Source organism: Ornithodoros turicata, chromosome 2 (assembly GCF_037126465.1).
Source record: "Ornithodoros turicata isolate Travis chromosome 2, ASM3712646v1, whole genome shotgun sequence".
In the NCBI taxonomy this organism is placed as follows: Eukaryota; Metazoa; Arthropoda; class Arachnida; order Ixodida; family Argasidae; genus Ornithodoros; species Ornithodoros turicata.
In genome coordinates, this window is record NC_088202.1 from 137,554,157 (window position 1) to 137,580,256 (window position 26,100).

The window sequence follows — 26,100 nt, forward strand, 5'->3', positions numbered from 1 at the left end:
CGGAGTTGGACATAAGCTTCGGACATAAGCTCCGGACATAAGCTCCGGACATAAGCTTCGGACATAAGCTTCGGACGATAGACAAACAGCTAACTGTGAAGAAACGGGTTGGCCCAGACGCTACATTTTCAGAAAAGAATTAGTCTTAGTAAGCTTAGTACATTCAAATGCATATTATTCTACAGTGAGCTGTCAGTAGCAAGAATGCTGTTAAGAATGTATGAGCACCTGGTAAATCATAAGAGAGGAATCGCTCGATCTGAGGTGCAGTGCTGCCTTGTGAGGGTGTGGTCAAGCAAAAGAGTGCAGCTACAGTGGGCTGTGCAGCATACCATGACACTCCACAACAAACACAGAAAGAATAACAAGAGTGGTAATCATGAAGCAGTGGCTGAGGGGGGACTGTACAGGGGGACAGAGAGGGGGGAGAGCAGTGGAGGGTTCGGATGGCAAGGGATTGGGAGACGTTTCTGGTGGGTTAAGAATACGATGCAAGATTGTGTGTGTGTGTGTGGCCGTGTTTACTTTGTCACCACATCTATATAAGCACGATACACCGAGCTCTCCACACGGTCTCGTGTTGTGGGGTGTCCGTGTGTCTTACAAGGACAGCCTGTGCAATCATTAGTTATTGCCACAGTTGCTGTTTCTGTTGGAGCATTGACTCCATCACCTCAGGGGTGCATTGAAACTGTTGTCATTGTGAGAGGTGACAGTTAATCAGACAGCAACCGAAAGACTGCTCTCACAAGAAGAACAGGTTCTTAAGATGCTTCGAGAGGATGGCAGAGAAAGAGATTTCAACATCGTGGCATGACAAGAACACAGTGGACTACCCTTTTTAAGCTTGGCATAGGGTGTCATGCCCACAACAACCTTTTTTGCTTCCTGTCTCATCTAGCAGCTTTGCGCCAAGCTTAGCAAGGTATAGGGTGAATAGAGAGAGAGAGAGAACATTTAGGACTACAGGCAGCTCTGGAAATGTGTCTGTGTGGCCCATGGAAAAAAGGACTACTATAAAAAAAAAAAAAAAACCAGGAGACTGAGAAGAGCAAAGCAATGTTTCTGTCTTTTGCACAAACTATATATCACCCATGTTTTTCTTTCTGTTCTTGACACGTAAAAATGCCGTGTCATCGGCGTTAATTTTTGCAATTATGTGATTGAAGGGGACACAGTTTTGTCATAGAATTTTATGATCTGGTATGGGAGGCAACCCTGTTTCTGACCAGGCAGAAGGAAAGAGAGAGAGAGAGAGAAAGAGAACACAGCAAACAGGCCTACCTAGTGTTGATGAGGTACTGAGCTAAGTTGATTGCTTCGGGCGTCCCCGAGATGGTGACAGATCGGTCCTTGGATCCCTCCTCAGAATTTGAGATCTTTATTGTGGCTCCGGAGAGTTGTCTGTAAGATAAGATGATAAGATAAGATGTCTGTAAGAGGGTTATATCAGTCCTTTCGTTGGTCACCAACGTTATTTTACGCACATGCAAGTGAAAGAATATAGTGATAATAATTGGGGGGGATGGTAAAAATTGGGTTTTTAATCGTTAGAAGCTGTAAAACCTGGTAATATCGCGTGAAAAAGCACAGTGAAAAATAAGTGACACAAAAAAATATGAAAAAAGAAATGCACATGAGGTGGTGAGAGACACCAATGCCTATATGCATAACTACAGCCTGAAGTTTTAGGATTTTACCCGATTCTTCCCCGAATTTGCACCCCGAATTGAAGGTTGCCTCTTTAGGGTGAAACTCGATTTTTACCTGGCAAATTGCCCTCACTGGGATGTCTGTAGGAATGCATTAATTTACTTGTTTGGCAGAAAAATTCAGTCACATCACCATTTGTACCAAACCACTACAGTTAGTTGAGTAACTGAGCCCGATTTCACCCCGAATCTAGCATACTGGAAGTTTTTTCACCCGAATTGACATGAATTTAGTGCACATGTTTATTTACCCGATTTTTACCCCCCGAATTTAGAAAAAAATGTTTCCCGAAAACTTCAGGCTCTACGCATAAGTGGCTGAGTTTGAGCTTTGGTTAATTTCGGTTCTCTCGTATTTCAAGGTTTCACTCGAAGTAACGGAGATGAAAATGGGGCTAAAAATGGGCTTCACTGTATTTAACTCTAAAACACAGGGCTCCATATGTAATGCACGAGAATTACTCGACTTCTCCACACACAGTGCAGTGATGGCAGTGCCGCACCATTTGTGCCAAGCTGCGCCAGTCACGGGGTGGTACGCATCATCCTGTGCCGTAGAGGGTGTTTTTGCTCTATCTGCACCAAAGTTGCACCAAAGCGTGAAGCAGGCGACTACTTCGATGCGTTCCCAGGGTCAAGATGGCGGCTTGCCCGACACTCCTTGCGTTTGCTGACCAAGAGCGAGGGAGCTCCTCCTCCTGGATGCGGGCCAATAGGAGGACGCGGAGGGCAGGCACTTCCCAAGCCTCTGCTCTTGGCTAAAAGATCGCGCAGCATCTAACCTAACCTAACCCAACCCAACCCAACCCAACCCAACCTAACCAACTGCTTCGCCGTTCGTTAACCAGCAGCTACCGCTGTTTTGCCTGCCGCAAGGCTTCTGTCATGGCGCACCAACCTAACCAACTGCTTCGCCGTCCGTTAACTGGTATGCGTACAAGTCCCGCTTGGCCTCGTTCCCATGGTGACGGACGGCGAAGCCGTTGGTTAGATTGGTGCACCATGGCAGAAGCCATGCGGCAGGCAAAATACCGGTAGCTACACTCATGTCTAAGCCTCATTCAACCGTTGGTTAGATTGGTGCGCCATGGCTGAAGCCTTGCAACACGCTAAACAACGGTAACACTGCGCTATCTCTTAGCAGAGGCTTGGGAAATGCCTGCCCTCCGCGTCCTCCTATTGGTTGGCATCCAGGAGGCGGAGCCTCCCTCGCTCTTGGTCAGCAAACGCAAGGATAGTCGCTTGCCCTATCTTGAGTATGTGTGATTTCTACCTATAGTCCTAGCCAAAGCAGTCTCTATAGGCTAGTGACGCATATCTGTACCATCACTTTGGTGTTCCAATAACTGTGCGGTTTGTTCTGCAGTTACACCTCTTGTGTTTTCTCCAAGCTCAGAGACATGTTGCATACGTCAAGTATACACCGACTTGTTTGCATTTTTCGCTATCCAAGCTGAGAGGCATGAGGTGCTCTCCACACTTTAAGACCGCTTTTCGATTCGTAAGGGTAGCTTTGCGTGTCTCTAAAGATATGGCTGCCTATTGTTGTCAGCCACTGTAACTTGCTACCTTTGAGGATCGCTAGACGCATCGACAACGAAACACGTTGCGCGGACACGCAGCTACGCTAGGTTAGGCTTGTGGCTCCCCCTGATCTCGCGCCTCTAAATTAAGTGGACACGATGAACCGCACTGAATGTGGAAAGCGTTCATTCCACATCATAAATGAGTAACCATACACGTCTGAGGCCCTCCGGTGGCGGATCGCGAAGCTGCGCCATAGCTCCATTTTTCTTGTGCCAGTGCTTGCGCCAGAACGCTTCGAGGCACTTCCATCACTGACAGCGTAAATGAAGTAATGAAAACTACAGTGTCAGGAGGAACATTTCATGTTTTATCAATATCATATTGCACAATCATACCACACATGGAGTTGTGAATTTGTGAAAACCAGGGAGAACAAATTGACACCCTCGCAGGGGGTCGATCTTGAATGTGCTAAACTGATTTCCCTTCATGTACAGGAGGGAAGCAGCGTGTACAATATGAGACTGCTGTCAAGGTCATTGCACCAGTCAGAGCTCCCTGAGTTGTTATAAATGTCAAAGTTGCATTGGACCGGTACATACTTGTGGTATACACTACTATATTGCGATTGCTGCTACTGATAACACTGTTCTACCAAAGTTCAAAACATGGGAAAGATTTTGATATCTGTTTCATGAAACACGATTTTCAGATGACTTTTCTTTTGTGCATTTTTAATCTTTTTAACATGTTTTTTTTCTTCTTCTGGAAAACAGCGAAGAGAAGGAGCCGAGCTCACCGTATCTCATTTATCTTCGATCCTCCTTTCCCAATGATGCAGCCTATGAGGTCGTTGGGTATGGTCATTTCAGTTGTCGTGGTACTTGCTGTTGCTATGGCAGCAGCTGCCGTGTTTGGCCGCAGGTTGTTTGTTGTTGCCAGCGCAGCTAGAGCTGTTGTGACAAAGACAGAGGGCATGAAAGATGAAAGGAGTGCTGCACTGATATGGTGAAAGATCTATAGACACACCCCAAAAATCGTAACCGCAACTGCTTTCGGAGCCACCCCTTATGGACTAGAACATGCAGGCTCGAGTGCGCAACACTGGGTTGTTACCAAACAAATGTGGTACAGGATGTCTCAGCTTTAACATTGCATAGTCATGTCATGTTTAGCATGATTCTGTCCGATCTTTAGCTAGCTATTAATAGAGAAGGTATAAGGAACTATGCATGGATGCCTTTCAGCTGCGCTTGCAATCATCTTGATGCCCAAAAAAAAAGGTGGTAGATGCTCCCTCCAGGTTTTGGGCGTAGGATTATTTACATTGGTAATTTTTATAAGTTAATTAATAACTAGTTAATCCATTAAAATTATTCAGTTAACGAAATTAATTTAGCTCTACACCATACAGTCACATGAAATTTCTTAAGTGTCAGCCACAACAACGATGGGAAAGACCTAAATTGGACATCAAATTTTTTTTTTTCATGAAAGGGCTACATGTAGATGCAAGCACAAATGCAGACGTGCGTCTTTATAGGAGGCACTGCTTTCCAACTGTGATCCTGGAGGGTTTCTCTAGATTTGCTAACTGCCATTGGGAAACATCAACAAGCTGAGACTTCCTTTACAGCAACAAAATCTTTTCACATGCACCCTATGCTACTTCAGGCAGCATGTGCCTCAACAAATTACAGTATATAGCTTTGTCGTAATACTACTCTTTTGCAACACCTAGTCTGGCGGGGATTCTGCTCTTTCACTGGGTATGGTATGCAGGCAGCAAACATTTTTGGTGAAGCAATCAAGACTTGTGCTGCAAAAGAACTAGTTGTACGACAGTTCATCTAGCCACCAGACACCATTTCCACCAACAAAGGTTAAAGACCCAAAATATGTGTGCACGTACATGGAATGTCACTAGTGTACCGCATTGTCAGACTTGCTGCAGAAAAACGAAAAGAATTGACGTAGAGAAATCAATCAAAGTGATGACAGGGTAGTCATCGAGCACAACTAGTCATGAATCCACAGGCACTCAGTTTCTGCAACTAGACAAGGTGTTATCATAGAGGGCACTAGCGTTATTGACACTTTTCTCTTTCTTAGCTGTTGTCGGGCCAACAAGTTGATCAGCGCGGCAGGCGATGATACCTCGCTCACAAGATAAGTTTTCTTCACTGGAAGGGCTTCAGTAAAAAAATGCTGCATATATGTACTAGCTGAGTAAACAATCGCGGGCGGAGTGCTACACGGTCGTGATGTTCTACCAAGACAACAAAAATGTGAGACAGAAGAAAGCATAGTCAGTTTTCCACGTACATATTAAATTCTGATAATGTGACATTAGTGTGTGCACATCACAGCTCCTTTAAAGGGATGGCCGCATCCGTTCCAGTCGATTTCGAAACTATAGTATCATTTCATTCCTCGAGGACCACTGACCGGGATCCACAAACAACACAAATTATCCTCTGGATGTACGAATAACGTCCCAACGGATCCACACGTCCGATAGATATTCTGGGGATGTTCTTCGGACGTATGAATCCGTCAGGACGTTATTCGTACATCCAGAGGATATTCCGTGTTGTTGTGGCCCACGCAAATACTGGTGTAGTTTCGCTGCTATTCGACGGAATACATTAAAAAGAGCAGACGCCGGATGTTGAGAGTATGCTGGAATTCCCTCTCTGGAAAAATGAGAAAACATCATTCTGTAACCAGCCAATGATGGCATGCCTTCGAGAAAAAAAAAAAAAAGATGCCGTGGCTGTGCAGGCGTCTCGTAGAGTTACTGGGCTTTCCTCCTCTGCGCGCCGCCCTCTCACTCCGTCTGCTTACGGAGTGACGTCTCGCCGCTGGAGCTTCTGCAGCCGCGGAGGCAGTGCTGATCTTTAAAATTCGTTTAGTTAATAGCTAAGCACTTTTGGAACGGAAAAAGAAATTAGCCAGGTAAACTGTTGGCCGATGCCCAAAAAATTGGTATCAGTTTCATATATTGGTTTCCGGATGCGACCGTTCCTTTAATGTACTGGACATTTACATTGGTTGATATAGCTTTTTTTTAATCAACTACAGCTTTACTGCACTGTGTATGTGCAGGAACCCTTCCCTGTGCAATTTCCTATGCTGTTTTCTGAAGAATGACCACAATATAATACAGTGGAGACTATTTATAATCACCCTTGTGGTTGCAGGGAAAAAAAGACTATGTGTGATAACCAACCACACAGGGTCCAGAGCATCGAGATATCTGATCTGAGCAAATTCCGCAACACAAGGACGAGTTACTAAAAACAAGGTGCTAGCGGTGCAAGACAGATTTGATTTATTTATTTATTTAATTTGTTTATTTTATTATTAGTATTTATTATTATAATTATTATATTTATTACTATTTAATATACTATAATAGTCCTTATATTTTTTATAATAATTTGGGTATTATTTTATTTATTTATTCGTCATTTGATGAATTGGTGCTGGCATCATCCCATTTCTTGAGAGTCTGGCCAAAAAAAACTGTTATCAATATAAGTGTAGCACAAATTTGCATCATTGTTACCCCATGGAGCCATAAACTTGAGCGTTTTGTTGATACTTATTCCTGGGAGTGCAGATGGCAAATAACTTTGCAATTTTCCTGCTGTGTGGACATCAGTTGAGATGACTACAGCAAGGGGATAACTATACACCCTTTGGAAATACTATACTGAGTTCAGCACAGGTTTTGCTGTTCGTATCAAAAGATGACTACATCTAGTAATCTGACTATGAGCAGCGCGACTATAAAGAGTCTCCACCGTGCCGTAAATGTTAACGTTATCTTGCAGCAAAAATGGCTGTCTCGGGACCTTGACAGCGCAACGATACATTTGCACATTGCAACCTTGCTTTTACTTCACACAACTTATCTTTAACTTGAGAAGAGAGACGCAACAATGGCACCTAGCATATGGTGAATGCACCTACAGGATGCGTGGGGCTTGAAGGATGGGGTAGGAAGGTAGCAGCCGTGGCCACAGCCCACGGAGCCACTCTGGGGGTGAGGGTGGGGTGGTGAGGTGACGTCCCCCAGCTCACCTTGTGGGTTGATGGCACCCACGCTGTGCCCAGGGAGCAGAGGCGCGTGCTGCAGTGCCAACTGGTGGAGCTTGGTCAGCTGCGGAGCGGGAACAAAGAAACACGAGGGGCACGAGAGGTTGGTCGGCTGTTTCACGCCCGCCATATTGGTGGCGGTGGGAGCGGGCACTGTACCCGGCTGCGGATTGGTGGGGGGGTGGGGGAAAGGGAGAGCCCACAATCAGGGGGAAAGAAAGAAGGAGAAAGGGGAAGGGGGAGTAGTCATCATTATTAGCCATTCATCAAGTGCTCGTATCGTCGGCACCTGTCGACCTGTCGCTCAGCTCACTGAGCGGCTCTCGTCAAAAAACTATTATCTACAAACATACCTGGCAGAACGTACACTGAACAAGGGACTGGGAAAGGGGATGGGACGATGGCGCTTCAGCGACTCGTCGTTGCCAGACTTTGGGTGGGGGGAGTTTTGGGCACAGAAGAAGGAGTGTCGAGTGGGACGGGAGAAGACAGAGCTGATGTGTTTCAAATTAGGTCCACGTTTAAGACATCTTCAAAGAAGTATTAGTTGAAATGAATGTAACTGAAAGCAATTTTGTTTTCATATTTTGTGTTTTGAAAATGCAGGTTGTGAAGCACAAAGTAGTCCACGCATTTTCGAGCCTACAAACCATTACTGCTTTATGTGAACCACCGGCGTACTATTTAAAGTCTCTGCCTGTCACTGTTGCGTTTAACATATTTTTTTCTGACGATGTCAACTTTGACGTTGAAACTGGAATACTACCTATGAAATATGCTATAGTTACACATTGCAGCTCCCACTACGTGAAGTTCTTTTACCCATCGAGGCAAGCTTGAATGCTATACGGAAAACATTAACACAGAGACAAAAAAAATTGTGTACTTGTCTCACATGCGTCAAGCACAAAAATGCGAATTGTATTAAAATACCTAATTCTAATGCTTCAAAAATGGTGTCATCTATGCATCTATGGGTGTCATGTTTGTATGTTTGTAACTCACTATATACAATTACTTTTATGCGTGACGGAAAAGCATAACTATGAGACACACGACCCTACGCCAGTCTAGCCATCGCTTTCTGTTTCAAAAAACCCGATATAGTAAGCCCAACACGCATTGAAGTTGTGCGATATCCCATAGATATCCTACGGATGTCCAGATATTCAGGACGTTCGCGACCTTGTGGGGATGTTCCAGGGATATTAATGGTTTGCTGGGTAATATCGTGACTACTTTCTGCAACACACCATACAGGGTGAAATACATCAATTATAAGTGCTACATTCCAATCTGTCACCACCTACATGTGAGACTAGACAACAAGTTGTTGTAATCGTGGGTCGGGTGAAATAAGGAAAAAAAAGAAATACCCCTGATTGTGGGCTTCGCAGACCCCTCACTAATTTCTCTCGGGACTCATGACATTTTAGGATGTTTTATCCAACTTTAATCCAATCCACACAGAGTGAGACATGAGGAGAACAGAGACAGAGGCAAGGGCAGGAGGTGTTGATGCCAAGTGTGTTCTATGACAGGTATAAGCACACATACTGTAAGCAACCGGAAACTTTTAAAGCGAACTAAGGTTCACTACTGAAGCTTGCCGAACCCTTTCAGAATTAAAAATTGCCGAAGTTTTTTTTTTTTGGTTCTGCATCTACACTCAATATTTTAAAGCATTATGCGGTGCTCGTAGCTTATACCATACCACATTTATGCGAGATGCTAAAAAGAGAAATATCACAAAGTAGCACTTTCAAAAACCCACAATGCGGGACAACATACAGTCACGTTCAGACCAGGGATAGGAACCGAAACTGAACCTGAACCAAAAAACCACTAAGAACCCGTAGTTTTCGCTCAACCGGAACTGAACTGAACCGAAATATTTTTTTCTAGCCTTGAACCAAGCCGGAACTGAACTGAAATAAATTTATGCGGTTACCAATTTGTGAAACGGTTCAGAATTAATGTGCGTTGTGAGAGATATTAACTACGATTTACACAGCGGATTGAGCCGCGTTGCCAAACAAATTCGGAACCGAAACTGGACAAAACAGAACTGCAACCCAAGCGCGCGAGGTATTTCCTCCTCACAGCTATTGCGTTCAGTCAGTTGTGTTAGTTTTGAGGTCGTCCTTTTTGCAGTTGTAGGTTTCCTTGTACTGCTCGGGACAAAGTTTACGGAACACCAAGGGTGTCGCATTTCTCCATTACAGCGACACCCTAGCAGCAAACAGGAGCGGACACACATGCTGGACAGAATAGCCGATCACCCGTTTCTTGTTCGATATCTTCCTGATAGCCGGCAGGGGGACGCTCGGATCAAGAAATACGTCAGTGCCATGTTCCGTAAACTTTTGTCCCAAGCTGTACTCAATTTTTGTCACCCAGCAAACCCGAGGTTTCCATTTTGGGCTGTGAAAATAACCGCCAGTCCGTGAGCTGTATGTAACAGGGTGTACTATACGATGGGTGAACGTAGAGAGCTTGCTACCGTAACGTTGTACACGTAACGTTGTATCGCGTTTCGTTGTAACGAGGTTTGACTGTACCTGAAATGTACATCTGCGCAGTGTTGCTGTGAACCACTGCTGTGTCGGCAACAACAACAACAACAAAAGTATGTTCGTGTTATTTGAGAATCGTAAGGATGTGTTTGCTTTTAAACCACGGCAATCTGCTCAAAGTTCACTTTCCTGAACCGGTTCGAACCGGTTCAAACCGATATCTGGCGCTGCTGCGGAGCTGAACCCGAACCGAACCAATATGCCTGAACCTGCATCCGAACCGAACCGAAAAAATATAAAGGTTCCGATCCCCTGGTTCCGACGTGAAGGTCAACGGTTCCTATATTTGAAAGCAACATGGCATTGCACTGTCCATCTCTTAACATGGCCATACAAATCTTATGGCCACCATTATTTGTCTTCGTCTGGTGAATTATGCGAGAGTTACGTTATTATTACGCTATAATAGTTAGAGATGCGTTAGAGTTACGTTATAATTATACGAGAGTTACGAGAGTTACGCATCACTTTGAATGTGGCAATTTTGGTTCGCGTGTTCTGGCCATGTCACCGCGCGAAAAATTTGGCCTGTCGTCTCTTCAGTACCAGTTAGTTAGGAAAAAGTAACTTGCCTCACAACTGCATAAATACAGCATCGTGCACGGCAGCTCGTTGCAGGTTTTTGAAAGAGTTACGCAGTCATACTCTTCGTCCGATTTAAACACAAACCTCAGTGTGAGAGCATCTGATCAAAACCAACTCACAGTACTCACATCAGGATGCGGAATTGCGTACTGTCCCTGAACAGTGTAAGCCTGACCGCCTGCAAATATCACCGGTGGCATGGCTGGCTTTGGACGGTATGGTATTGTTGCCCCTTTTGGGGGAGACTGCGGGGGAGGAGTGTCAAGGTCACTCGGCGTCACTTGCAGTGTTTGGCGCAAAATGTATACTACCTCCATCATGACACAGCAAATCTGGTAGATGCACTTCGTAATCGCATCGGCTGTCCCAGATACTGTCACAGCCCGTTCGGTGGAGTTTGGAAGCATTTCACTTGCAACTTGAATAGATGCACCTGTGACCTGCAAGTAACACCAGCGTTTCTCTTTCTAAGACACGTTCAGAAAGTAAGCCTCTATGGTGACAGCTAGAGAAGATGGATAATACAACAAGTATGCACTGCAATATTACAATTCTGTTCAGTGTTGCCCAAACTGTTAGAGGGCCAAATGTAAATTCCTGTGACATAGCTACCCATAAGGTGATACAGTGACCTATTTGAGTAGGCAGGTAGCCAGACACCACCATAAGCACAGTCGCCGTCCGAATTTTCGGACTCGGCGGGGATCGCGCAAAAGTCCGAAAAAACGAATTTCGCTTCAAAATATACTTCACTAAGCACTAGTAGGCTGGCAAAAATTGTCGATGCTTTCATAACGCGCTTCCAGCTTCCAGCCTGATAACATCAGCTTCTATTTGCCGAACCGACGTTTCGTCACTGTACACAGACAGAGGCACCGCCGTCATCAAATCCGCAAGTCGGCTTCACCTAACGCTTGCGTGCTTTAGGTAAAGCTCCCTTTACAGCGCTGTCGCGCAACTGCAGGAACCAAGCCGTTGCCCAAAAATGAAAACGCAAAAGCGTTACGACAGACCTCTTCTACTCAGAGGAATGAAAAATGAACAATCATTGCCTATTTTTTTTTAGCTGGATATTTTAGTTGGTTGATTTCTTTCGACATGAATTTAGGATGATACCACAATTTTCCGTCACCCCAAGAGAGAAATTCGCTGGTTGGGCAAATAGAGTCCGAAATTTTGAATGTTCTTACACATCAACTCTAGGGGACCCGCGGCCGTTCCGCGTACGAGTCCGAAAAATTGAGCATGTCCGAAAAATCGGGGTCCGAAAAGTCGGCCGGCGATTGCTAATCATTTCTCATGGAGCCAGGCTCGAATAGCCTTTCATATGGACAGTGATCGAGCTGTACTGAGCGGTTACCACGGGGACAGTCTTATGACATGACACATCCATGCTCAATAACAACGCAGTAACATGTACAGGACTCAGACCCTCAGAAGACCATGGCTGGACACATTTTTGTGCTTCTAGCGTGTGATTCAATGTCTGTGCCTTCTCTCGGTAATTTGATAATGAATTTTGGCTCAGGTGGGGGAAAGCTTACCATATACAACATTTCAAGTAACTATAGTACGTGCAATATAAGATGAAGTGTGCACCAACCTCCCTGATTTCTTTGATTTTGGAACCTCCTTTGCCAATGAGGGATCCGCACTGGCTGGCTGGTACAATCAACCGTAGGGTAACAGGAGGCTTGGGGAGATGTGTCCCGCTGTTCTGTAGCTCCTGAAGTGTTGGGGTTGCCGCCTGGAAAGGAATTTTGTGGCCCTTTACCTTCCACGGATCGCAACAGTAAATATATGCAGTCATCGTGTTCGGCACTTGTCTGTCACGCAAAGGCGAAGTGAGCTTACCCGCAAGATCCATTAGTTTTCGTTTTCTGACAGTGTCTGTCTGTTTATGACACTATCGGCGTACACATTTCATTACACATCTTTCTTCGCTTTCCTTTCTTCAGCTTGTCGCACTGCCACAAAACTTTACCATATACTGTAAACGTATTTTTATTCGCGATGTATTTATTTTCGCGGATCGTGCCTTCAGTCATTTGCGAAGTCATTCGCGAGTATTTAATTTCGCGATTCTATGGCTGTTTCCTTTCGTGGGATAAACGTCAAGCTGCCGTTCGCGAGTACAATTTTTCGCGATTTTTTTAGCGGTCGCGAAATTCGCGAAAATTAATACATCGCCAATAAAAATACGTTGACTACGCGATCCGAAAAATCACGTTATCCGGGATCATAAAGTCCAGACCGGAGAATTCACCGACCAACTCAAGCGCATAATTGAAGAGAACAGTACATAGACAAAGTAGACGGCACAGTTCCTGATAGGGTTGCCACCTTTCGTAGGGAAAGATACCGGCTGAGGGAGAGGAGGTGGAATAGAGGGAAAGGAGGAAAGGCTCGCGGGAAAGGGAAGTGGGTGAGGGGTGGAAGAGCACACACAGAAAACAGAGATAGAAAGAGAGAGCTCAAAATAATACGAGGAAACATATGTTCCTGTGTGTAATAATAATAATAGTAATGATGAATAACTAAGGAAGGGACTGGTGACCGCGGAGTTGGGTCTATGCTCCAGATTTATTCAAGCCGTAGTGGAATGTTGAAGGGAAAACCCCGCAAAAAGCCCATATGAAAGGTCTTGAGTCACAAATACCGGCAAAAGGCTGCCGGTATCACCTTCCTACCGGCAACCGGCAGAGCGAGCAAATAACCGGCCGTGCCGGTATAATATACCGGCCTGGTGGCAACCCTAGTTCCTGACTCCAACACCTGAACTGGCTGAAGATTTACTTAGCGTTCCTCGGACTTCACTGCCAACACATTCAACGAGAAGGCAACGATCACATTGCCAATCCTGATCCATAAAGCAATCTCTAAAATAGCACGTATCTCCCTGTGACATTTTTTCCCCCACTGAGAGCACTTGTCACGTGTCTGACAGCTCTCGACTGTAGATGGGGTGGGGAGGTAGGGGGGAAATATACTGACCTCCTCAAATTTCCTTGCAATGAGGGAAAATGCCTTGAGGATGGCTTCTGTTGAGCCCGTAACTGTGACAATCCGCTCAGGACAGGAGCCATCGGAGATGTTGATTTTGGCACCGCTCTGTTTGAAGGAGTTTGTATGTGAGTGGAGAAGAACCCCTTTTGCCTCGTAACGCACTGCTAACTTTTATTCTTACATTTGGCACCTGATTATACGGATACACATGTCATGTTTAGTTCAAAGACTAAGCAACGTAAGACTGCCGCGGTATGTCCCAATAAAAGTACTCACCTCTTCTCTAAACTTTTTGATGTTATCACCTTTCTGCAATCAGAAAAAGCACAGAGAGATCATGAAATAACAAAAATACAGTATACCGTGTAAATATTGAGAAAAAAATTCATGCACAAAAAGCTTAAAATTAAACGCATCTCGCCATGATTTGTTGCTCTTTTCAACAACATTCAGTGAATTATTCTATTATTTATTAACATAAATTATCATTAACAGCATCACCTAAGGACACGATGCCCCCCCCCATTCCAACAGTCACAATAAAAGGCCCACCAACTTTGAAAACTGCTAAGAAAAGCGTACATCAATAAAGACATAGCGCATCACGCTTCACATCCTCAATCTCATTTTTTGTTGCTGTATAACGTTTGAACACAAAGCTAATTTAATGAAATACTGAACAGGCAGTCTGTGCTACAAATAAGTAAATGAGTCGTACCACTCTCTGCGTACAGGACAGACATGAATGGTGCAAGACCATGCTGTACTTACCTTACCAATGATGCTGCCAACCTCCTGAAAGGACAAACAATACGTATGAATTCCTGACCTCAGGGATACAGCACACAGACAATATTATGCGTGCCCACTCACACGTCTGGAAGTGCAGGTGAGTTACGCTATGATGGAGGATAAGTTCCTCCAGTTTCCTTTCTGTTTCTCTTTCTCCATCGCGGTTTCTAAACGTCTATATGTGTAACACCTTCCGACACTTATAGTTTTGCAAAAAGTGTCTTGGGACGTATGAATAATCGTTTAATATTTGAAACGGGTTAATTTTAGTTGGCAACCCCCACAGAATATGCAATTTGATGGCGTGGCGCAAACAGCGCGGTCACGTCAACCTCCAGGTGGACACATCACACACGATCTGGGGCGTCGGAAGGTGGGGGGCAGAGGGGACGGTTGCCCCCCTCTGAGTTTTCACTGGGGGGTCCCTGCCCCCCCCCCTTAAACTTTCGTCCCGACACCCAATTTCTCGTCTGTACCTGTCGTCCGAGACAGACAGAAAGCCTTTCAGTTCTGTTACCGCGCAGACTGAAAACGAACACCCGTTCAAAAAGTAGAGGAACATAACGAAAGGACTAAAGTACCAAGGAGGGGAGAACAGTTTGGGGGCAAAAAAAGAAAAAAGAAAATCAAAGAAGAAAGAAAAAAAAAGAGGTTAAAAGTATCGGTTAACGTTTCGAGCACTTGGTCGTCATCGGAACCGGAGGAAAAAAGATCGGACATCGGATACATCGGATTGCATGGACGAGTCGTTTCTAATAAGAACATCAATGGCTCCTCTAGGTTAGGTTAGGTTGGGTTGGGTTGGTTAAGATTAGGGCTCCCCCCCCCCTGCCGTGAGGGACTTCCGACGCCCCTGCACACGATCACAGTTGTTTTGCGACCACGTGCTTGTATTGTAACTATTTGTTCGTAACTAATTATGAAAACAAACGAGGAATAAATAGCGCATACACTCGACAAGTGTTCATGACAATAACATCTTCGAGAAAGGAGAAATGCCCCCAAGGTGTAGGGCCAACGTGCCTGCCACTCAGCGTACATTCTCCAATTTTTCTGACCACGTAAGCAAGTGTCATCACCTTTTCGTTCACGCACAACATTTCTGCCTCACGCCTAGAATTAATTTCCTTTCACAGGGTACACACTTCCTTCCGCGCAACAAAAGTTGTCTGCGAACAATAGGACTGTTCCCTCAGATCGGACATTAACGGCGAACAAAAGTGATTTGGGAAGGCAAGCGTTATTTTGAAGGACTCCAGGGCGCGTCGTTTGTTGCGAGATCGCGCGCGTGCTGCTTTAACCATTGTTTCGAACAGGAGGAGGAGCGCTTATCGGGTCTTCCAAAGGCGAGCCTAATATAAGCACGCGTCCTGCGGGAAAGCCGCATAACAGGGGGGAGGCACGCGCCAAATTTCGCTGAAAAGCACCCATTGTCGGCGGTGCTCCGTAAACGGCGGGGCCGCAGCTTTGAAAGGAAGGTGCACGAGACAAATCGTGCTCGATACGTATGAATGGGAGATAGAAGCCGCCGTCACTGGGAAGTATGCATGGGCCATGGAAACGGAACAAGTTTGCGACGGACACTCCAGAGATGAGGAAATGGGGAGATTGGAGGTGCGATTGGCCGTTTGTTGATGCCTCGCCCACAAGTGAAGCAGGTGATCGTATCGTCTCCCTTCCAAATTCGATAAGAGACGTAGCGATATGGACGAGTTGGTGCGCTCCAAATCGGTCACGCGACGGCACGTGGTAAGCGTTTCGAAAGGCAGAGATGTTTTGAAATGAAATCCGTTGCAACTATTGGCGCCGAGAAGTTTGGGAGTCGCCCACTGGTGTTCACTGAACGAACCTTGTCGTGGGGATGTTCCCGGGCAGTATTCTCACATTGCATTGCGTATAAAGACATTGCACGTGTTAGGGGCCGTCCAGCATTGATATGTCCTGGTGATTCATGAAGAAAACGACATATGTGTTCCAAGTAAATCGCATTTTTATTCCAATATGACAGTTTTTACTGCAAGTAACAGAAACGAAACCGAAACGGGGATCCCCACCAAGAGACGGCGCAGTGGCGCCCCTAGTGAGGGTCTCGCCGCCAATTGCGCTGGAGCTCGTAGTGAATCACCACAACAAAACTGGTGGCGTCGTGTTATTAGTAGAGTTGAGTGCGGGTATGAAAATTGGTACCCGTAACCACACCTGCACATACTGACGCCTATCCGCACACCCGCCGATATACCCGCAGCCCAAAACATGTTTCAGTTATGCCACACGATCGTGACGGCACGATATGATTTATTGATGCTGGTGAGCCACTTTTCCAACGCGTACGCTGTGGCAACTGCTGACCTGGTTGCCAGCTGACTAATGGGAAGTGTTTCAGTCATAGTGTCGAAAGATAGCCAAAGATAACCCTATGTGGCAAACAACAACTTGGAAGGAAAGTATTTTGGGTCAAATGTTCGCCATGAATCGGGTCATACGCCAAAATCCGACGGGTTGGTTTTGCGCCTGTGGGTAATACCGGCGTAATTCGCTGAGGTAGTGCGGGTCTACCCGCACCTTACCTGCACTCCGCGGTGACACGGAAATGTGTACCCGCAAAGAACAAACTTGCGCGGGTACCTGCACCGCACTCATCTTTAGTTAATAGTGAGTTTTAGTATATCGTAGGCTGTCGCCTTTGCGTACGCAAGGAATAGCGTTGGTGGTTCTGCGCACGCGCAAGGCATAAACAGAGCTTTGCGCATTGCGCAGAACCGCCACGCCATCCTTTACGCAAAGGCGACAGCGTACGATATACTAAAACTGACTATCATCGAGCGATGTGCCTACCGATGTAGAAGCATGTTGCTCGGTTGGGTCGTCCGTCCACGGCCGACTTCCCAGGGAACTGTGCCGACGATAGCCTTACAGCGGCTGAGCAAAACACCCAGACAGCTTAGCCGGGACTCGAACCCGGCTCACCCTCCCAGTCTCGGCAGGTGATCATCTTAGCTACGAAATCACGGGAGCTGGTCCCTCGCTACGGAATACTGACAAATTTGTGAAGATCAGGGTCTTACCCCTGTCAGGCGATACGCCAAATGTCAGTTGAGTAACTGTCATTTAGCATAAATGACCTGTGTGTACAAGCAGGCTGTGTCCGCTGAAGGCGTGGTGTTGATTGGAGCGACCTCTATACTAGCGAGGATTACGTTGACGTTATACGGCCTTGTTGTTGGGCTTTGTCGGAAAGCGTCCGAGGAAAACCCAGGTAAAACCCCAGACAGCACAGCCGGCACCGGGATTCGAACCCGGGTACCTACCAGCCTCGACGTGACATGGCCAGCACGCTAACCACTGAGACTTAGAAGTCGGCCCAGGACGCACATTCCCTCAGGGCGTCAGTCGTGACGTTGCCCACCTCTGTGAGGCCGACAACGACGAGCCCTTTCATCATTATCATCACCTTGTTGGCTTTGAATGGGCTCACGTAATTATCAAGCAACGTTTTGCGAAATTTCAAAGCATTCAAATATCCAGAAGATATACAGGGTTCGCCAAGATAAACTTCGGGGTTTGTAACGGAGATAAAACAAATAAGAACAGTGTCGGAAAGCTAAAGTAGGTGTTAGAGGATGTATTATGCCACAAAATTTTATGTCGATACTGCCATTTGGTCCGTTCCTCTGCGGATAAATCGTGAAAATTAGAAAACCGCCGCTGCCTAGTCGGCTATACCTGTGTTTCAGCTCCTTTCCGTCAGATGGCGAAACGGTCGAACGCGGCGTTGCAGACGACATCGAAATTTGAACAAGTGGAACTGAATGCAGAATCGTGCTCTGCAACGCCGCGTCCGGCCGTTTCGTCATCTGACGGAAAGAAGCTGAAACACAGGTATAGCCGTTTAGGCAGCAGCGATTTTTTGATTTTCACGATTTATCCACAGAGAAACGGAGAAAGCGGCATTGTCGACATAAAATTTTGGGGCATAATACGTCTTCTAACATCTACTTTGGCTTTCCGACACTGTTCTAATTTGTTTTATCTTCGTTACAAAACCCCGAAGTTTATCTTGGCGAAGCCTGTATATTTACTTAATAGAACCTCCATTAACGAGCCACATAGGCACACCCGGAAAGCCGATTAAACACCTTCAAGGTCATGTCCGTGTTCAGTGTACTATCGTAAGGAATTGACTTTTTTTTTCTCATCGTGGAAGCATTGTGCTTGGGTGCATCTTACCTCATGTGACCCACTCATACGAGAGACCCAGATGCGTCTCTATCTGGAGACACCAGGGAGTGAAAATAGAAAAGGGGGAGGAGTTCATTAAACTAGCGAAACAAAGAACGTGCGCTTTCCCGCATTTCCGAGAAACGTGGCCGCGGCCTTCTTCCCCTGTCATGCCAGAGCCAGAGGTAAATTTACTTTGTATTCAACTTTTGGAAGGCAAATCGCGTCAAGATTACAAGCGTCGCGTGTCGCAATAATACCATAAGACATAGGACATGCGGCGCCACTGTAATTTATTTTCACTTTTAACAACGTAGCGATCTGAGGTAATGCACATGAATGTTGGACCTAGTGAAATTCCTGGAATACCTGCTTTCAGTTCCTAAGGAGTTGCTCACTCGCACTCACGTACAGAATCCCGACTAAGCCTGTCTATCCGGGAACCCATCTATGAAGCCCGACAATGTACCCGGCAAGTTTTTTTTTTGTCCGAAAAGTGCTTAGATATTAAATAAACGAATTTTAAAGATCAGCGCTGCTTCCGCGGCCGCAGAAGCTCCGGTGACGTGACGTCACTCCCTAAGCGGAGGAGTGAGAGGGTGGCGCTGAGAGGAGGAAAGGGGGGATATATTTATTAGACGAAAAGGAAAAAAAAACGGGGAAAGGTCAGCCGAACGGGACGTCGGCTTGCTATTCCAGAAATAAGAAATAATAATAAATAAATAAAAGGAAAAGATAAGAATTAAAGAAAGAAAGAAATAGGAAGGAATAAGAAAGAAATAAAGGAAGAAAATTAAGAAATAAGAAATAAAGAAAAAGAATTTGGAAATAACGAAAAACTAACAGATGATGAAAGAAAGATGAGGTAGATTAATGACAAAGATGACAAAAACAGATGACTAACAAACGGTGAAGGAATGATGAGATGAATCACAGAAGAAGAATGAGATTTCACGACTGAGTTCACAGGCTGTTCATCAGACCTGAATCTCTCAAAAAAGTCAGAACTGCTTTGGTCACAGACCGCTGTGTGTGATCTCGTACTGGGCCGAGCAGAGTGGCCAGAGAAAAGTCCGTGCACCGCAGCTCGAGTAGGCGTCGTCTCAACGTGGCTCGAGGGGTGTCGAATCTGTGACAGTCGAGAATAAGGTGTGGCACATCAGCTTCAACAGCGCAAGTGGGGCATTTGGGCGACTGGAGAAGATCCATTTTACAGAGAAGTAGAGGTGTCCTGGCGGCATTAAGGCGTAGTCGGTGTAGAATGGACGTTTCTTGACGGAGGAGGAAAGGAGTTGTCCAGACGCACCGTAACTCTATGAGACGTCCGCGGCATTCCTTTCCTCAAGGTCACGCCCTCATTGGTTCTTAATCTTAGCTAGTGACGGTCTCTCGTTTTTCCTGAGAGGGAATTGCGGCATACTCTCAACATCCGTCGTCTGCTCTTGTCATTTATTCCGTCGAATAACAGTCAAACTACGTCAGTATTTCGCGTGGGATCTTCGATAGCGTGGTCAGCGGTCCAATAGGGAACGAATAAAATGACACTCTAGTTTCGAGATCGTCTGGAACGGATGCGACCGTCCCTTTAAAGCGATCGCTCTATGGGTCCCACCAACCTCGACAGCCCTGCATGGTAACGTCGGTAACATTTGCGGAGAGACAAGAGGAGGAAGAAGGCGTTACTAGAAGATCGGGATCGGAAGATGGCTCTGCATCTCTATTGCACTTAAACGCGTTCGGCATAATACAGACAAACTCCTTTATAGCGAACACCTTTTCAACGAAAATACCACTACAGCAATTTTTTTTGCGGTCCCGCTGGAGCCCTATAGGTCCAATAATGGACATCCTTTTTAACGAAAATACTTTTACTGCAATTTTTTTTTGCTGTCCCCTGAGTTTCGTTGTAAAGGAGTTTGACTGTACACTAAGATGCAGACGAGTTTCGTCCTGTACATTTCGATTTTGAGAAACTGCATCGTCATTTGATTCGGTTATAAATTTGGTAACAATATAAGCACCTCTTACATTGCTAGGATACACTTGCTGCTACTTGTGTGTGTATGTCAACATACTGATTACCCCGCAACTGATCCATGTTGCTGTCCCCCCTTAACGAACCATACCGGCGTTTTACATAATTTCTAACACTGAACCATTATGAAATGCTGCCACTAGTAATGCGAGACCGGTTCATTTTAAGCTACCAGAACTTCCAAAAGCGAATTCAAAAATATGTTTTTGACATATCATTAAAGGAGAAAATACGCCACGAGTTTCTACGTCAAATGATAATGAAAAAAAAAAAAAACAAACAAAAAAGCTGGCGTTTCATAGGGGGCTTGCTATCTTGATACCTCTCATCGTGAAGATGTCAGCACGCGCCAGGAAAGTTCGCGGGACATGACGGGAACACAGGTGGAGCGCGCGTCGCACCCTCATAATCGCTCTGTCTCAGCCGTCAGCGATACGAACGCTATATAACGGGCAGGCTATATCATTCGCAACACTATTGTTAGCGACATTTCGGTAGAAGAATAAAATGAGAATGTTTTAATAAATGCCCCGGCCGTGTTACCGGGAAAGGCCCGCCTTTCAACGCAAGCTGTGGCCTTTTCAAATATGGCGGCCAGCGGGAGAAATCCTCTTCACCCTTCGAACGGATGACTCGAAAAGGCGACAGTTTTGCGCACCATAAATTAATTCCGAACCTTCGGGCGAGCATCAAAAATTTAAAAGGCAGATTAAGGACTCGAGCGCGAACGAACGTCAAACACAAATTGAAGAAAAGCGTGCCCTTCCCAAAAAGGCGACCACGTTGGAGATATTAACGACCCCGTCATGCGGCGAAATTTTTAATATCTGACGTCGTGTCTTTTAGTCGCGGCTGCTGCTGTTGTTGTTTTGTAACATTTCGCGCGTGCAGCCATTAGACAACGTCCGTTAGCGCTGATGTCACAGGCAAGCGTGACGTGCAGAAAGACAATGCTGTCTCTCGAGAGAGTGAGTGAGAGAGTACTGGCCGTGTTGACGCTTAGACGACTGCAGAAAGAAGTGCCACACGAGCGGGTATCTGCTACACAGAGTGTGCAGCTGACTCACACAACAAAGACATTAACGGCGTGCCTGTAAAGCGTGCTCTACCGTAAATTTCCGTGTCGCAGGAGAAGCCGACCTTACAATTTCGCAACGTTCGGTTGCCGACGATTTGTACTTGATGGTACGCCCACCGTACTCGCGTGGGAAACCAAGATTCTTCAAGAAACTTTCAAGAAAAACAAGCAAAACTTTCATGAAACTTCGAGCACCGCAGATTGTTACGGCAACACTTGGAAATTGGCACTAGGGGAAATGCAATCAGTAATCCCTCCTTTTTCCTTCTTGCACCCCTTCGTGATTTTTTTTTTTAGGGGGATATAAGTTGAGTGGCCAAAATACGCAACTCTTGCTGCATTTGAGGATCCTCTCGGTTGTGATCGTGATTGAATTTGAGATTAGGAAGTTTGTGCCCCCGTTGTCCGCAAATTTTCGCAATGTACTACTTTGCGCTACGAATTTTCATCCAAGTAGCCCAAGATGAGTAAAACACAGTTCCAGTTGCGACAGACGCACTGTTGTGGCTTCGCACGTCATTTACGATAAAGGAAATAAAACAAGCACAGTGCATGATAGCAGACGACACACATCTCATACACGGAGCCCGCATAGGGCTGTTGCAGCAATGTTCGCACGGCGCCATTTTGGGCCCATCCGGCCACGGATCCAACAGTAGGTAGTTTCATTAGCGGGATTTGCATGATGTTTCAAGCGGCATGGCGCCAAGGAAAGCAACAAAACCTGTACAGGAAATTCGCAGAAAAAAAAGCGGTGCATCTTGCCAAGTGCGAACAATACGAGACCATGTATCAGAAAGCGCCGCCGTCGTCTGCTAACTACAGCGCGTTGCATATTTCGGGACGCCGACGTTGATGCTCACTAGCGCCACCTGGCCCGCAGGTCTATGGAAGGTACGGATTGGATTGGATTGGATTAGATTGGACTGGATAACGAAAATGCCAAACTTCGCATTAATTTCACCGAGCCCCGTTAACTTCAGTGGCGGAGACCTGTAGGGAGAGGGCAATGCTCCCTTGCAGAGACTTTGCTTTCCCCCATGTCCCTCTCCAGCTCTTTCCCCAGCCTCGTTTCTAAACATTTCTAGAACAGGTAAGCGCTGCCTTTCGAATATCTCTCATCGATGGGGTAGCTTCCCCTAATCACCCGTTATAGACGGAACATCCGAAAGAAACCTACTCAGGGAGGCATGTTTTCTGTTGTTGGTAGTTCTCCGAGACTATCTGAATCCCAGAGCAAGAGGGACTGCAAACCCCGCTCACTTTCCTGTACCACCATCATCTTTCCCTCTTCCTTGGTGCACGGATTCCCCCCACCCCTGAGCAGGTTGACCGCACCTTAATAAATAAATAAATGTGCACGTACTGTTCCAGACGCCAGAGCATTGAAGAACAAGAATATCGCTGCTTGTGCTCTGACGTGCCAAGCTCTGACGTAACAGGAGCGAGAGCTTCGACTATTTCTATCATTCCTCAAACGTCAACCCTCCTTTCGTGTATCTTCCATCACTAAAATACGATATTATATCGTAAAAATATCTTTTTTTTTCGATCGTGTCGGTTAATATTCCCTAATTCAAGAAACGCAAGTTTGAAGGACATCCATCCAAAGATAAAGTGTAGGACGCTGCACACCAGCGGCGCAGCAGGAGCAATTAACGCTCATTAATTCCCCTACTTAAGAGATTCACTGGGAAAGTGCTACGTCAGCAGCCCCTGGGCGCGCGCCTTGTGCAAACAAGGACAGTCAGCGGTGCATTTTATTTGCCTTCATCGCGGGCATTGGGAAGCGCCGATCGCTGTTCATCAAATCCCGTCTGTCGCAGCAGAAAACTGGCATCGAGTATTTGCTGCAGACGCTAATTGCTTGCTTAACATACTCGGGGCAGTTCTTGCTTCCTCGGGCAAAGTGGTTTCTTCGTGCCTGTCGTTACTTTCTTTGCACGGTAATGCACGTTAGCATAATTTCTCCAGGATGACCAGGACGGGAAAAAGAAAGTTCTGCTTGGAGCTTCCCCGCAAAGTATGCACCGGAGGCAGCGCAAAAAACTTGGCAATGTGCAGCTCGTGGATTGTATACCGTGTGCTGCCACGTGAAACGTCGACAATATCCTACTCCCGTTGCTTATGCTACGAAGAGTTTGCCGCATCGTTACAACCATCGAACTGCTGGCAGTTCAACAATATATCGGGTGTTTCAGTTAAATCCCCGGGCTAAATAATTCGCGAACGAGTGCACCAATCCACGAACTTTCTTTTTTACAAGCATCTGTCCGATACCACCTACAAGCTGCACACCGTGTGAATGAGTGGGAGGCGCTCATTATTAAAATAAAAATGCAAATGAGTTTCGTAAAAAAGCGTAACTTCTGAAGCAGGGCGCTGTCGGCATTAAAATGGGTACTACCCCTTTTGAGACCTTCAATGGACACCTTTTAGAGAAAAATCTGCCACCGAAGCGGGTCATTTGTTGCAGTAATTAATTGGTTTCGGTTTACGTGTTTTTGTCGCGGCTGGTCGCGGCGCAGCGCAAAAGGACGCTCTTTCACTCCCTTATCCATCAATAAATTACGTCCTTACATTAATGAATTACACCAATGAATTACACCAATGAAATACGCCCTTTTGCGCTTCGCCGCGACCAGCCGCGACAAAAATACGTAAACCGAAACCAATTAATTACTGCAACAAATGACCCGCTTCGGTGGCAGATTTTTCTCTAAAAGGTGTCCACTGAAGGTCCCAAAAGCGGTAGTACCCATTTTAATGCCGACAGCGCCCTGCTTTAGAAGATACGCTTTTTGACGAAACTCATTTGCATTTTTATTTTAATAATGAGCGCCTCCCACTCATTCACACGGTGTGCAGCTTGGAGGTGGTATCGGACAGATACTTGTAAAAAATAAAGTTCGTGGATTGGTGCACCCGTTCGCGAATTATTTAGCCCGGGGATTTAACTGAAACACCCGGTATAGACAGTGTTTTGGATGACGACCGGGCCAGCAAACAGGTTCAACGCACCGCGCGCACCAGTGTAGTTTATCGTAGTTGCGCAACTGGACCTGTAGAGTGGCGGTACAAGAGCTGCGTACAAGGGGATGCAGCATCTATGGTGGTATAGATCCGATACCACCACTTTCTCTGCTGCCTCAAGTTTTCCTCGGATTTTCCTGTTGATTTCCCAGTCAGATGTCGGCACAGGTTTCCATGAAGTCGTCTCAGGACTAACAATAACGTCCCATGTCCCCTGCCATTTCCTGCTGTCCTTTTTCACGGCCCTAGTTACTGCACTGAACACTGAATTAAAAGAACGCGGGCGCAGCACACTCACAGTCACGCTATATGCAACAGTTACAGGAGCTCCTTCCCTATATCATGACCGGGCTGCACACCACCAAAAGCGTCAAGGGCGCACAACAAATATGCACGACCTCCAGGACCTGTCCTTGCACCGCATCCTGGCACGACCTGGCATCGCGACATAGACTTCGCGCAGGAATCCTATAACCAGATCCGACTGCGACATCATACAGTACGTACACGGAGCCAAGTTGGCATCACCAGAAGAATGGAACATGCAGTGTGACAGGCATCCACGAAACACCAACGGAGCTATGCGCTGAGCGGGCAAAAACGGAACAATGGAACGGGAGCAACAATTAAGGAGCCAGGTAAGACCAGGAACATCCCCGCTATTTTGAGGCCGACCGGGGGAGACAATGAGATGCGGTGAAAAATGGGTTTATGCCGCTTGCCGTACATGTAAGTGCCTGGATACGAATAGCAGACGCGCTCTGCCTGCCTGGCGTTCTTCAGTGTTGCCTACGCGTGCAATGATTGCGCGCTATTTGTAGCTTTGTGCGCCGGATGGAGTCAAGGGTCGCTCCAGGTGCGCGAGATAAAAGTGCGCCACTCGATGCGTCAGTTCTGTTCCGCTCCAGCTCAAGTGTCAGATGCGGTGGATGCGTGATCCGGTTATATTTATGACTCCTCGGTAGTCTTTTGATAAGAGAGCGTGACGAGAATGAATGAATGAATGAATGAATGAATGAATGTCCTGATGTCAGGGACAGATGTCAGGGTCTGTGTCCTCTATAGTAACCTATGAGATAAAGAAGAAGAAGAAAAATCTGCGGCCGCGAGGAATGCGCTTCAAACAGTTCGTGCTGGTTTAGAACATGACTGCTTCTTGCCTGAGTGCATGCCTCGTCATTTCTATATCTTGCAAAGGAAATAGTCTGCCTTAAAAAGCTTTAGTGCATCGTACGCTTGCGTACGTAAGGGATAGCGTTGGCCATTCTGTGCACGCGTAAGACAGAAAGAAAGCTTCGAGCATTGCCCAGATCCACTCCGCTATCGCTTACGCACGCATGATGCGCGAAAACTCTCTAATAACGAACTCAGTGCAGGAGCATATTACGCTTATTAACCTGCTAAGCCTAACCGATAGTTTCGTCACCTTGTCTG

The 26,100-nt window shown here is 46.1% G+C and overlaps 1 protein-coding gene across 10 annotated transcripts in view; it reads right to left on the reverse strand.

The window, feature by feature from the left end:
* Positions 1-26,100, reverse strand: part of LOC135386212 (poly(rC)-binding protein 3-like) — a 417,863-nt gene that overhangs the window by 14,506 nt on the left and 377,257 nt on the right. For 6 of the 10 annotated variants that reach the window (XM_064616025.1, XM_064616024.1, XM_064616016.1 and 3 more), the window contains 10 exons: positions 14,282-14,305; positions 13,787-13,819; positions 13,499-13,615; positions 12,108-12,251; positions 10,816-10,944; positions 10,633-10,749; positions 7,329-7,506; positions 5,152-5,187; positions 4,039-4,192; positions 1,285-1,404 (listed from right to left, as the gene is read on the reverse strand). In XM_064616025.1, the coding sequence (XP_064472095.1) occupies positions 1,285-1,404; positions 4,039-4,192; positions 5,152-5,187; positions 7,329-7,506; positions 10,633-10,749; positions 10,816-10,944; positions 12,108-12,251; positions 13,499-13,615; positions 13,787-13,819; positions 14,282-14,305 (1,052 nt within the window). Of the gene's footprint in view, positions 1-1,284; positions 1,405-4,038; positions 4,193-5,151; positions 5,188-7,328; positions 7,507-10,632; positions 10,945-12,107; positions 12,252-13,498; positions 13,616-13,786; positions 13,820-14,281; positions 14,306-26,100 lie in introns of all 10 variants that reach the window. The other 4 variants (XM_064616020.1, XM_064616017.1, XM_064616018.1 and 1 more) reach the window with 4 other exon arrangements.